The sequence below is a fragment of the Lissotriton helveticus genome, chromosome 9 (genome assembly GCF_964261635.1).
Source record: "Lissotriton helveticus chromosome 9, aLisHel1.1, whole genome shotgun sequence".
Taxonomy (NCBI): domain Eukaryota; kingdom Metazoa; phylum Chordata; class Amphibia; order Caudata; family Salamandridae; genus Lissotriton; species Lissotriton helveticus.
Window position 1 is genome coordinate 1160692974 of NC_136070.1, and position 14476 is coordinate 1160707449.

At 42.5% G+C, this 14476-nt stretch overlaps 1 protein-coding gene across 2 annotated transcripts in view; it reads left to right on the forward strand.

The window, feature by feature from the left end:
* FAM120A (family with sequence similarity 120 member A) overlaps positions 1–14476 on the forward strand; it is a 401275-nt gene that overhangs the window by 69062 nt on the left and 317737 nt on the right. For both annotated transcript variants that reach the window (XM_078661614.1, XM_078661613.1), the window contains exon 2: positions 12452–12698. In XM_078661614.1, coding sequence (XP_078517740.1) covers positions 12452–12698 — 247 coding nt within the window. The remainder of the gene's footprint in view (positions 1–12451; positions 12699–14476) is intronic.

Genomic DNA, 14476 nt, shown 5'->3' on the forward strand with positions numbered 1-14476 from the left:
CGACTGCCTGAACTTGGCACTGGACCGGCAGAAAACTGCCTTGAACGGGTCCCATTAATTGGACCCACCAAATCTGTAATACTAGGCCATAAACCACCACTAGCATAATGCAAGGCGCAAAAACAACAAATATGCCAGAACCAGAGAAATTGACTTATCTGTGGCTGATGGAGTAGCAAAGGAACTTAAGGTTAGGGTGCCTTCAGACACTCTAGAAGGGCTGAGATAATGCTGATTGGTGGACTTGATTTGTTTCTTTTCCCATGTGTCGATGGGAAGTGTAGTGTTATTGCATCTCAAAATGGCTGCTGGAGTGAATAAAGCACTGAAAGTTGAAGCTAAATCCTCACCTCTGGCCTGACATAGAATCTGCAGTTTCATATTGTATCCTCCAGAAATAGTGTTAGCGAAGTTAAGTAACTTGTTCTACAAACCCACCCCTCTTAAAATAGGACCCTTAAAAGTTGCCATTTCAAGCAACAAGTTCGACAGAACATTTGCATTTGCATTTTTTGGCCCAAAAAAGGTGCAAAGGATTAAACACAGATTTTTCAGCTTGTGTTTTAAGAGCACTCACCCCAATAAAGGTCTCTGATTTTAAGGATAGTCTTACAGCTGATCTAGAACAGTGCCATCAAGATCCTGACATTGGAAACATTTCCTTGCCCAGACTTTACAGCTAAATTTAGAATTTGTTGCCAGACAATGAAATCAAGTTGAAACATGAGATACCTGAAGCAAGTACTTCTAAAAGGTTCTGTGTCTGCTTAGAAGAAGGAAATCGCTTGATTTATCACCGTAAACCACTCACGGTTCTATCCCACTCCAGATAGACACTTTAATGTTTTACCAGAAAGTACTATTGATATTCATCTTTGTAATGTGGCCTGATTTTTCAAACCAATGAAAGACCAAGCAAATAGTTAGTTTACAAAATTGTGTCCTGCCTACAAAATAGAGTATCACATGGCCTCTGGGTAGTGTAGCATGGCCTGAAGGTTTATTAATTGACATATACTGGAAAAATAATAATGACAGAATAAATAGGCAGGCAGAGGTTCTAGATCATGCCTTTAATGAAACTGTATTCCTTAACTAGGCGGTGCCAGAGTTGAAAAGGATTAACTGTTCTGATTCATTAAAAAGCATGTGGTGTATGATTATTTTTTTAAAACAGTTAACCAGACAGGGCGGCCTCTGTTAATGTCATTGGAACAGACTGCATTTTTCTTTGCCACTTATAGGAGCTATTGGTGCTCCTCCATAGTTCCAAAAAGTATTGATTTGTGCAAAATGTATTTATTTGTAGCATATTTGTAGACTGCGATAATACAATGTAGTTATCGTAGTTAATGGAGAGATTCTTTTGAGCCAAATTTCACACTTGAGGCATTCCAGGAAATCTATTGAAATTTATTGCCGCCCTTTACACCGATACATTGTTCAGAGTGTGGTTGAATGTAACACAAAAAGATCACCTCAAAAATACTTAAAGCAGATGGACTTCCTTCATGGTTTACTTGGCCCTGGTGCACTCTTCTTATTATTGCAGACCTGCTTAGGCATTTTACGATTGCCTGACTTTGGCCTCCGAAAATTGAATACTCTAAACAAAATGATGTCATATGTGAATTACCATGTATTGAAAATCTCCTCCTGCTTTTCACATGAAGTCAGCCGTCTTATAGTTGTTATCCCACATATCAGTTGCTTAAGTAGATTCTTTAGAAACACACTTACCACCTGAGATGTTCCACTTCTAACAAAGCCAGATGGCTACACCAGGGCAATATGGGTACAGTTAAAGTATACCCTTCTAAGGTTTTGTGGTTTTACATATTAACATATCTCATATTGATTAACTCTTCAAGTCCTAAAGTAGGTGAGTATACCATCTTGTAACAAATAAGGCACGTAAATGGCAATTTGTCATCATTATTATACATAAAATATTAGCCAAAATCCAGAAGACTTCATTAAGAATTTAATTGAACGCTTACTGATAATTGGTACTAGGACCTGCTAAACAAGTGACCATGGTTACTTGATTGTCAGGAAGTGCCACTACCTGTATATAAAACCAGAAACGTAGTCAGGTTGGTCTGGAGTATTCAGGTTTGTGTCATACATTAGACGGACATTTCCAAACAAAATATGTCCATAATTCCATAGTTAGGAAAATACTTTGCAAATAAAGAAAGTTCAAAACTGGTGCTCTTCTACCCTGTAATCGGTGTATTAGCAAAATCACCTAGGGGTAAACATAATTTTGTCATTGAGGAAAATGGTGCAAGTGTGGCTTTTGTGCAAGATGACCCAGCATAAAAGAATTTCGCTCCAAAATGAACTTTGCTGTATGGCGTACGTTTGTAAAACTGTTGCTAAATGAACCACAAGACTTCTGGAACAATGCCCTCTGGCCATAACAGTGCAGAGTGGAATTGTTTGGCTGTAATTCAGAATGACCTGTTTAGCGAATATTCAACATTGCGTATAACCACAAGAACCTCATAGTAATCATCAAGCATGGTAATGGATGTTTGATGATTTGCACCTGCTTTGCAGCCACAGGTCCTGAATTCCTCAGTCATTGAGTCCACCATTTACTACATTTTACATTGGCGCAGTCTAGAGAAAAATGTTAGACCATCTGTCCAACAGTTAAAGATTAGCCGGAAGTGGGTCATGCTAAATCACAATTATCAAAAATGCACCAGTACATCTAGAACTGGTTACATTAGAAAGTAATCCGGATATGGAACTCGTGCAACCAAAATCAAGAAGTCCACCCCGTTCAGTTGCTGTGGCGGGACCTAAAGCAAGCTGTGCGTAAATGAATTGCCTCCAAAATCATCAAGGAGAAGTGGTCCTCAATTCCTACCAGGTAAAAACTGCTCAAAGTTTACATATTTACTGCAAGTTATTGCTGCTATGCAGGGTTCCTCGTGGTATTCAATCACTCAGTGCACTTTACTTTTTCACACAATGCTACTGACAGTTGGTTGATTATCTTATTCAATAAAGGCAAAATTATTGTTTTAATGTTATTTGTCACTTAAGCATACATTTATTTACTGTTCGAACTTGACCAAATGAGGGCAGATATGTCTTCATATGAAGGACAGAAATGTCTTCATATGTAACTACTTTTCTGATACAGCCAGGTTCATCTAATTTTTTAGCTTGAATGACACCAGTCTGACTAATCAAACCAGTAGTAAGCACTTCTTGCTGAAAAATATATATTGTATGTGCCTTTTTCAGCACCCTCTTCTCTCATTTTTAGGTCTTGCCTACCAGAAAGAGCAAGTTGCTGGTTTCAAAAATACCTCTTTTTAGCTTACTTTGGGGTTTGGAGCCAGTCTTTGCTTTAACATTGGCTTTAGTGTAACTTGTTTGCTAGCTTCTTATTCACTGGTTTTTGTGGGCTTTACTTCCACTTCTTGTTTTTGTCTCTCTCCTGGAGCATGGCCCAGGCGTGTGAAATTTATTAAAATAACTACTTGTCCATGGGCAGGTTGCTTCATTCATCTACCTGCCATGTAACAAAATCCACTTGTCCCTTTGTGCCATGTCGTGCAGTGAAAAATAATGGCAGCAATTTTTATATAAGAGTTCTGATATAGTGCCTCCGATTATGCCAGGGCTCATACCCTAGTAGTATTTGAATACTAGCATTTCTTATTTTGCTACTTTTCCGCATATCTACATACTGGAGCTGAAGGTAGTGGTAAGCAATAGTTCCAGGATTGGAATGCCCTTTTGAGTCTGTGCAAACCTACTAACTTTCATTAGTTCCTTTCTAATCTTTTCCGATACTGTGAAAAGTTGAAAATGTACTCCTGACAATGGCAGATGTAAAACTTCTTCCAAAGTTGGGATAAAGTGGTTGGAGGGAAAGTGAACTTGCAAACGCTCAACAGATTTTCGCACGAGGAAATCTACAAATGCATGTTTGCTCGTGCTAAAATGCAGTTCACAAATATTTTCTAGGAAAATCTATTTCTTGACCTACTTTTGTGAGTTCATGAAAGCCGTACATCTGAACTAATGTAAGGAAATATCCCATTGGTGCACTTTTGAGATTTCTTTAATAATTGGACCCCAAATTAGGTCTGCCTTTAACTAATACCTTTTGTGTGTATTAAAATTCTATGTCTATCTCTCGCTTGGCTTCACTATAAGTGACTGCATTCAGCTCTTTCACAAGGAGCAAATTGGCACACAAAGTAGTTTTGTTAATTTCCAGGAACTAGAAGCAATGTGTGCTTTTGAAACCCAAAATATTTTTTGCTTTTTGCCAATGCTTGTTATAATGGTTAGGGCTCCCACACCAATAAGCTTTTACCAAAACCATGTCAAAACAAGACACACATTGACTAAACCAAAAGGCTGACCACCAGTTTCAGACCTACTGATTTTGCCAATGCTCGTTTATTTTTATGTTTTCCCTAATCTTGTTGAAACTTGTTACTCCGATTTTCCTTTAGGAATATATTTGGGAAATAATAGTATGCATCAATACGATTTATAAATGATGCTGCAAAGAAATGGTATCTAAAATGTTACAGTAGTTTAGCAAAATGTTTCTATTGTAGCTGCATTTATTTGTGAATATTTTATTTAGAGAGCAAAGAATAATCCATCTTGCTTTCATACCTTTGCAAATATTTGCATCTAATCAGAGAGCATTCTGGGAGCATTATACATAGCCTCATGCTGCTAAACTTTGCAAACGTGTGTATATACTGGAACAGTTGTCAGTAGTGCAGTCCAATCTTACAACATTTCCTTAGAACGTTCACGCTAATAGTAAAGGCTTTGCATTAATAAACCATAAATACTAGTTTGACCAGCATTAACATATGAACACAGTAATTACCATAGCTGCAAACAGTACACTTCCCTGCAGACAATACCCTTCCCTGATACATAATGTGGTACTGTAAGCTGGCAGCCAAATGGTTTGTGTTGCAGGGTGTTGGGCCTACTTGTCAAAAGGACAAATACACATTGAAACTTGTTGTCCTTGACCGCAAACATTATGTCCTGGGCGTCTGTTATAGGAATTCACACCCTTGATAGCTGCATTATTTGTGGTGGTGTTTTGTGCACTTATCAGGCACTCATCTTGAGGTCTCTCTTGAAAGAGCGCATGTGTTGTCACTTTTGTTTAATATAAAGCCCTTGGAGTCCTCCCATTGCCACCACCACACTACCCACCAAGCTTCCCTAGGCACACCCTGCCCTTACTGCCACCCTAGCCATCATGCTACCACCACCACTGTACCGCCACACTCACACCCACTACCACCCTACTCTGATATCCACCCTACGCTAACCAACACCACCACTTGCCTACTTTAATAGCCACCCAACCCTGAACATTACTGACCTACCAAGCACCACAACAGAAACCTCCACCTTAACCACACCACTCTAACCAGCCAATTTCCACCACTCTACCCCTAACATCCCCAGCATACCACCACTCTAACCATCAACACGACCATAGATACCAGCCTACCATCACACATGCCACCCTACCACCGCCCTGTCCCTAACACATCACCCTAACCATCTCCATCCTGACCACCACCCTACCCTACCCTACCCTATCCTACCCTAAACATCAGCCTGCCCTAAACACCACGACCCTACCCTAAGCACCACTGTTCCAGCCTCTCTCCCTATTCACCACCAACTTAACCAACACTACTACTACCCTACCACCCTAACCAGCTTACCACCACGATCCCTGTCAACGTATTACCAACCCCAACTTACCACCACTATCCTTCTTTTTTCTTTATGGTAAAAAACTCCATATGAGTACATTTGTCTTCCAGCTGTCTTCCTCGTATACTTCTCTTTGCCACCCACCTCGCTCAATGTTGCTCCCATCCATATGCTTCTCCCCCACCATGATGTGCTTGCCCGTGTGTCCTTCCCCCTGCATTTATGTTGCTCATTTGCTCCTCCCCTTCCCATGTTGTTCTCTCGCTCCCCTGTGATCTTTTGTTCCTTCACTCACCATTGTTGTCTTGCCCATTTTGTGAGCTGATTGTTTTCCACTCCACCCTCGTAACCCTCTCCCCCACCAGCTCCCTCTTTTTTGCTGCCTCACCAGCCCCTGTGATGCTTCCCTCCACCCTCCTTTCTTAATAAAAATAACTTTTTTTCCACAAACCTTTTATTTTTTATTTACCAATCCAACTTCGATCAGTACATGCATTTTTTTAGGCATGTGCATGCATCGTGCCACGTCTAGAAAATTACACCGCTACTGCATCATAGCACTTTTTTGAGTTTCCCCATTAGTCATGCTGCACATCACCACTAACAACCAGTACTTGTTTCGTTCTGTAAGCACTCCATGAGAGAACATGGGTTTTCCGGTGGTCTCTCTTGTGTACTTCTCTTGACCCCTACAAAGCTTTGTCATGCGCTCTCACCCATATGCTTCTCTCCCACCCCCTCCATCATGCCTGTCCCGAGTGTTTACCCACTCCACATTGCTTTTTGTCCTGTGTACTTCTACCCCCAGCTCCATGTTGCCCTCTCATCCCTGAACTTCTCATCTACGCTACCCCTTTTCTCTTTCTCATGCCGCTTCTGCTACCACGCCAGCCCACCATATTGCTTCCCCCCCCACATGGGCCCTTCTATTGCTTCTCCCCCACATGGGCCCTTCTATTGCTTCCGATCCGCTGCCCTCTGTGTTCCTTCTCTCCACCCCCAACCTGTGTTAAAAATTAAATAATAAAACCTCGCATTTTGTCGTTTTAGTAACTGATCCAACACTGATTGGTAAAGTTAAAAAAAAAAGCCCTAGCTTAAGTTAATAGGTGTGCACATGCACCTGCCTACAAAATTGTGTCCAGCAGCATTGTAGGCTTTTTTTTGTGGGGGGGGGGGGGGCGGCGGGTTCTTCTTTGGTCATGCTACTCCTGTTCAGAATGACTAAAAGCTACTGGGAAAGCCAATAGATCCAAAGGTGAAAGCTGCGGGTTTTGCCAGTATCTTTTCTTCTGCTGGCCTAGATCTTAATTCCTTGACACCATTGTCCCCTTATTACAGTTTGTTTTAAATTGATAATTTCTTCTTCAAACCCCACGTTTGCCCTTTTTTATTCTTATTTCTTTTTAGGCGGTTCATGTGGCTAAATTTTCCCATTCTCTAGTTTTACTTCGTTGATGAAGTATTTTTATTGTATTTCATAGATATTGGAAATATCAGCAAAGAAAAGAAAACATAAGCGCAAGCATTGAAGATTCCTGATCTCAAAATGGTACAAGGATCCACCTCAGAATCCCACAAGTCTGAGAGCATCCCACCAAAATCATTTTCTGAATACTATCCCCGTACATCCCTCCCCCTTAGCCTTTTACCCATGCCCCATTGTGTGCCTCTATAACTCTGTGTCCCTTCTTTTTAATGCAACATCTCTGTCTGGCCTCTGATAGCCCACAATCCCTTTATTTTATTGGGTCTTTCACCTCATAATTTTGAGTATACCAGAGGTGGCACCTTTCTCCTATAGGCTTATGCTGCCACCTTACATTTGCTACTTCTAGCCCATTGACCACATCCCGCCCCCTTTGTTAACCGTTGGGTTAATTTGTTTTTTAAATGAATATGGTCTTTTGTAAAAAGGGAGGTTTAGTTACTCCTTTCATAAAATGTCAAGAGTTACCTAGCTTTTTTTTAGTCTGTATGAAGTAGATTTGTAATGTATGCTGTGGTTGACTGCTGGATTATATATATTTGTTTTGTTCATCATGTTGTGCCCCCCCCCCTCTCTTTGAGGTACACCTAAAAGAGATGGCTGCATTTTTCTGCTTAAAATTTGTTTCAAATTGCTAGAGTTTATTGCAGTATTTTTAAACGGATACTTTATGCTTCCTGTTTGAATGTTTTAAATAAACCACAATCATGTATTCATGCCATTCCTCTCCCTAGTTCTAGTGATGGGGAACAACCCATCACCGATCAGTAAGCCGACAGATGCATACAGCGATGGGAAGAATCTCCGTGCTACTAGTGAGAGCGTATAAAGCACTGGGCACGCTGAGAGTTTTTGGAAATCACTGTGCAGGAAACGCCTGCAAGTGAGCTGGCAAGATGTATTGTACAGATGGTGAATGGAAAAGCAGCGCTGGGCGGCAGTGGGGTACGTAAGAGAGGAACTGCACATAGGGAGTGTGGGAAAAGCACTGTGAAGACCGCAAATTTAGGAAAAAGCACTATGTAGTTGGTGAGTGAGGAAGCATCACTTACTAGAGGGGGTAGGCAAGGGGCAAATACTGCTGATTCCAAGTTTAAGAGAAGCAGTGTGTAAATGGTGAGTTGGTAACCAGCACTGTGGATATTATGAGTAGGGAAGAAGTGTGTGGCTAGGGTATTATTCGCCAAGGACTGGCAATTTTTCATGGTAGCCCACAATGATAGATGAAAGTACTAACAAAGCCATCAGGGTATATTGTGGAAAGTGTTGATAGCTAGCTCGTTGGTTAATTGTACTACTCCCCATGTCACAGGTCCAACTTGTTAAACCCCCCCTGCTGCTCTTTATAGATTTTTTTATGTTAATGGAGGTGTTAGCTATTCTGTAGCACTCATCCCATACAATTTGAGATTTGTGTATGGGTAGTAAGTCTTGGAGGTAGGCGGAAACCACCAACTGTTGTAGCTCACATCATTACACACCGACCCTGGTTCATAAGCAGCGAGCAGAACGAGCATTTGCAATGCAATAGGTCTTGCATTAGGAAAGTGTGAGCTATTAGTATTGTAAATTACACATTTTTTTTAATGTGTTGGCTTTGAAAATATATAAATCAATAGCATTGTTATTCACAAAGCCAATAGCTTACACTTTCCTAATGCGAGTCCTATTGGCTATGGCAATGTTAGCAAGCAAGGACAGTGCTGTTGTGGTGCTGAGTGATGATTTGGTTGGGCTGCGTGATGTGGTGGCGCCCCTGAGTGATGTGGTGGCGCCCCTGAGTGATGTGGTGGCGCCCCCGAGTGATGTGGTGGCGCCCCCGAGTGATGTGGTGGCGCCCCCGAGTGATGTGGTGGCGCCCCCGAGTGATGTGGTGGTGCCCCCGAGTGATGTGGTGGTGCCCCCGAGTGATGTGACTCCTCAGGGCTGCGGTATGAAAAACGAAAGAAAAAGGTCGCTCCACCGGTGATAATTCCACCCCGGCGGGGCCCGTGACCAATTACGAGGAATTTCTTTAGAAGGTTGCCTGGTGAAATATTGGGACCTGCGCATAAATTCACAATAGGATGATGCTCCGTGGATAAACGGTGTCTGAGCGCGACACTCCGTGGAGATCGCAGTTAAATAGTATTTCTCTGTGCAGTATGCCCGGGACGTGTTACCGGCAGTCCGCAAGGAGCGGATAACCCCAAGTTGGTGCGTGTTTAGGTAAAAGTCAAGCGTATGCTGTGTCAAATCCTCCCGGGTCGCCGTGTTCCGAATAGCACATTTAAGTGCGATCTCCACTGAGAGTCGCGCTCAGACACCGTTTATCCACAGAGCATCATCCTATTGTGAATTTATGCGCAGGACCCAATATTTCACCAGGCAACCTTCAAAAGAAATTCCTCGTAATTGGTCACGGGCCCCGCCGGGGCGGAATTATCACCGGTGGAGCAACCTTTTTCTTTTGTTTTTCATACCGCAGCCCTGAGGAGTCGCGAACACACTGTTCCTAACGCGACGAAACACATGTCGGCTGGTTGTGGAACCATTAAAACTTTGAAACCACAGCGACAAGTTAAGAAATTCGATTTTTAGTGTTGTCTTTTGCTTAATTGAATTGTGCTTTCTAACATAGACACGACTGGAAGTGATATTTAGTGTGTGTGCATAAAGCATTTATGTATATGAATGTCATATAGGCAAAGAGGCGCACAATCGGTGTCTTGTGTACTTGTGCAGAGGCAGCGAGTGTATGTTACATTAACAATAACGAGCAGCAATCAAGTGCAAACTAATAGGCCCCTCTTAAGCTCAACACACATTTTGAGGTTTTGGGTTTATCGGTTTTCAGTAGAAACCCCAGCTGAGCCAATCACTGATGTACCCGGAGCCGGATTAAATGCACTGCACTCATTGGCTATTTGAAATAACAAACAATTGCAAAACAACACGTGTATGTACTAGCCGAAAGCAATAAAAACAGTGAGAGGCCGAGCAGAGCCGCACACAATCTGTCCACCCCTCCTCCCCCGCACTACTTGCAGTTGGTCTGTAAATTACCAGCTTTTATAAAAGAAGGTATCTCCAAAGTGAACAAAATGTCTAGTTGCTAGAAAGAGCCGTCACAAGTGAATAAGTAATGCTGATAGAGGTGACGAGAAGGGCGGGGGGGGGGGGAGTACAAACAAAGGAGCCTGATTAAAGCAGAGGAGAAGTGAGGGGGAGTGCGAGCAAAGGAGCCATTAGAACATGCTCTGACATTGCACGGTCTTGAGTCTGATGCCGATGGTGTGTGATGTGCATGCTCCTGGCTCACATGAACTGTACCTGATCCGCAGTTTGGGTAGACTTTTGAAAGCCTTACTATAATCTAGACAAACTAGCATTGCTAAAGCAATGCTATAGTCCGAGACCTAAAAAGGAAAAGGAAAAAAAATGTTGCCTTTCTTTGCTTTGTAAATGAAGTGTTGTGAAAAGTTACATTACGTACACCTCTTCCATACTGTGTTCCTCCACACCACCGCAGTATGCATATGTGGCAGCTTGATTGCTTTGTTGCTACTGTAAAAAGTAGGTACTCCGGTGTTGCTTTGGTTTTTTAGCAGCAAATCTACCATCTCTTTAGCCAGCGTCTGTCTCTCTTTATTTGTGTAAGCCTGCACAATCATGCACGGTCTCATTTGCAAGTATTGGATTGATAAATATCCCATTAGACATTGTGACACAAGTTCACCACAGTCTTTATAGAAAACGAAGTATTTGTCCATACCTCAGTCTTATCGAGGGCTTCTTTATTTAGTCGTTTTCGAAGATCCTGTCGATCCATTGATATGCAGGTGGCTTTTCTTATGTAAATAGTTGCACATGTGGCACTTGGAAACATGGTTCGAAAAACGTTGTGCCCTGGAATAAAATGTAATTGTCTGGTATGTTTTTGTGCTATAAAAAAAAAAAATATATATATATTTTTTTTATGATTCAGTCAGAATCAACAGAAGTCAAAAGATTAAGAACAGCTGACGTAGACATACTGTATGAGCTCGCGCACATGTGTTGCTATATGTGCGTAGTAAAACTGTGGAGGATACTTGCCACTTGCCTTGTTGCCCACAGGTTACTCCGCTCTTAGGAGCTGATTATTTCCCTTCCCCTATTATGAATCATCACCTTTGACTGCCATGGAGGTCGGGCATCCAAAGCCCTTGCTGCCTTTGGGGTTGCGCCATTTCACTTTCTTTTGGTTTATGCGTAAAGCACCTTATTTAATATCCCGTATTTTCATTGATTTCATTATAGGCGCACCGATCCGGTGCTGGTTTTGAGTTAAATTGCCAAAAGCAAAGCGCGTCTTGTAAGCCTATTATATAATACCCTCCAAGTGTAGAAAGGAGCCCCTTCCATGCCACTGCACTGCTGGACTGAAATGCATTGACAGGGCTGAACTGACTATTTTGCAGCTGTTTGTGTGTGTATTTTTCTTTTGTTTTTTTGTAATCCTCAAATTCCGATGCTGCTGATCACGTAGATAGACCTCCATGCACATTTTAGTGAAATAAATGTAGAATGCTGTACAAATGCTGTTTTTCCTTAGGGGCTATTTCCTTGCCACAGGGCATATAATCTAGAATGCACGTAATTTATTTATTAAAATATTTTGAATGATCCACACAGGAACTTGAAACGATTATCCTTTTTGTGGTTGTGAGCTGGGTTTGAAAGCAGCTTAAGACCATTTCTATTTTTTTCCCCTCTGGTTGTCAGAGGTCACGTTAGAAGGTCATTTGATATTTTCCACTGACTATCTTTTTCACGGAAGTACTTTGAGCATTTTTCAGCCATCTTGTAGGTGCAATCCAGGTCTTTTCAGGCAGCAATACAAGCTTGACGTCAGTTCCTAGATTATATAATGCTTCCCACATGGCAGTATCCTCTGTATGACATCTAAATAGTCCAGACCTTGCAGTCCTTGATGGAACAGACCTTTTCATCCTGTTAATAGCGCGCTACCTGCTGCAGAAGCAGCGACTTGGCCTGCAGACATGTTTATCTCGTTTGTACAGGGCTAACCACCAGATTATACTTTGAGAAACACGATGTTCTTGACGTTGTGCAGCGATTGGTTTGGTACAGACTGAAATGTTTCTGAGATTTGCATGAAATTCTATTCAAGGTGACGTTTGCTCTTTTGGCTCCGCCGCACCGTTGTAACACAGTCCTCTTGTTCTCCTTTCCCCCAAGGTCGCACAAAGCATTGAAGATCATCATCAAGAAGTGATTGCTTTCTGCAGAGAGAACGGGTTCCACGGCCTCATCGCTTATGACTCAGATTATGCGTTGTGTAACATCCCCTACTATTTCAGCGCCCATGCCCTCAAGCTGAGCCGCAATGGAAAAAGTCTCACAACAAGCCAGTACCTGATGCATGAGGTTGCCAAGCAGCTGGACCTGAACCCAAATCGCTTTCCAGTTTTTGCTGCTCTTTTAGGTAGGTGCAATTGTCTGGATTGTTGGTGGAAGCAGTTCTTGGTAGTAGTATCCTTGTCAGTAGAATATCACACCGAACATATTCTAGGATTCAGATTGTTCTGCTTCTCCTTGAGATATGGTGCTAAATGTTGTACTTCCGTTTGAGAACATAACTCCTGGTTTAATGGAAGCCATCAGCGCCCAAACCCCTAGTCCTAAAACGAAGTTGCCTCTACTTCCGAAGTTGTTGTTCTTTCACTGTCCTTGCCATTTGTCATAGGCCGTCTTATCTGTGATCGGAGTCAACTCTTAGCAGAATTCCAGTAAGAGTAGAATTCCACTTTTACTGAAATTCTAGCCTAAGAACTTTGGGGTTTACATGATTATATGCTTCAGGTTTGTCTGGTTAATATCAGGCTGGTTAGTTGCAACAGCCCCATCACCCTTCAAGTACCTCAAAGGCATTTCTCTTACAGTGATGCAGTGCCGCTTGGGGACAGCTGTTCCTCACAGTCGAGCACCACTAGTAGTCATCTGTGACAGTGTAGCCCCATTGCCAGCTGGCTCCTACCTGCACCTCCTAAACTGTCAACGTTGGAAATCTGTTGGGGGGGGGGGGGGGGGTGAGCTGAGGGATGAAGGGATTGCTGTGGTGTTTAATGGCGTACTTCATAAGAAAAATTACAAGTTCAGATGAAAAATTTAATTTATCCATTCTGGGTGCCCTCATTTACTATTAATTCTTTTTAGTGCCTGCGCATTCAGCATCCTTCCCGGACAGCAGTGATCCTTTGGTGCTGAAGTTACCAGACCCCTGCATGCCAGAGTCCCCTCAGTGCCTCCTCTTATGTCTGGTGTTAAACCTTTTGATTTGCTAAAATGTACAAGTCCCTTGCAGCGTGATGGACATGCTCCCCACCTTGAGTACCACAGCTGCAACAATATTTGGATTCCTGTTGCAGATTTTTAGTCCTGGGCGAACACAGATCCTGCATGTGCTTCACAACCTAGGCCAGTCTCGCGGATTGTGGTCTTGTTGGACCTGGAGGGGTGCACAAATTGTGATGGTGGCTGCGTACCGTGTTTTAATAATTATCAGTAGTCTGAACCTATCATTGAAGGGGGGGGCCTACTTACCCACTGTAGGAAAGTAGGGTCTGCTTTTATGGTTACCCCCACTTTTTGCTGGTTTCAGTATGTTTTTTGACTAGTCTGACTGGGATCCTGCTAATCAGGACCCTAGTCATTGTGCTTCCTCTCTAAATTGACGTTAAGTACTTTTGTACCCCCACAATTGGCTACTGGTGTAGTCCTATAAACCCCTCGTACATGGTACTAAGGTAGCCAGGGCCTAGGTACACCATGGGTCTCCCATGGGCTGCAGCATGTATTGTGCCACCCATGAGAGATCACTTAAATTATGAATACATGCCTGCCATTGCAGCCTCTATATGTTGGTGCTAGCACCACTTACGACTGATGTACGTTTCCTCATATCTGAGGCCACTACACTTAAAACCTATAAGTCACCCCTAAGGCAGGCCTTCCAATCCTGAAGGATTATAAGGTCGTGGGTGTCCCTGCATGAGTAGGACACCCCTACAAACCCTAGAGTTGATTATCCAGGCTTTGTAAGTGCGGTCAGCCATTTTTATACATATAGTGGCCAGCCGTCATTACGCGATGGCTAACAATATAGTGGCTGTGCCGAACCTGGGCATACTTGGTATCAAACATATTGGAATCATACTCCCAACACGGTTACCAGTGTTGGAGGTATGATTACATGCACTGGGG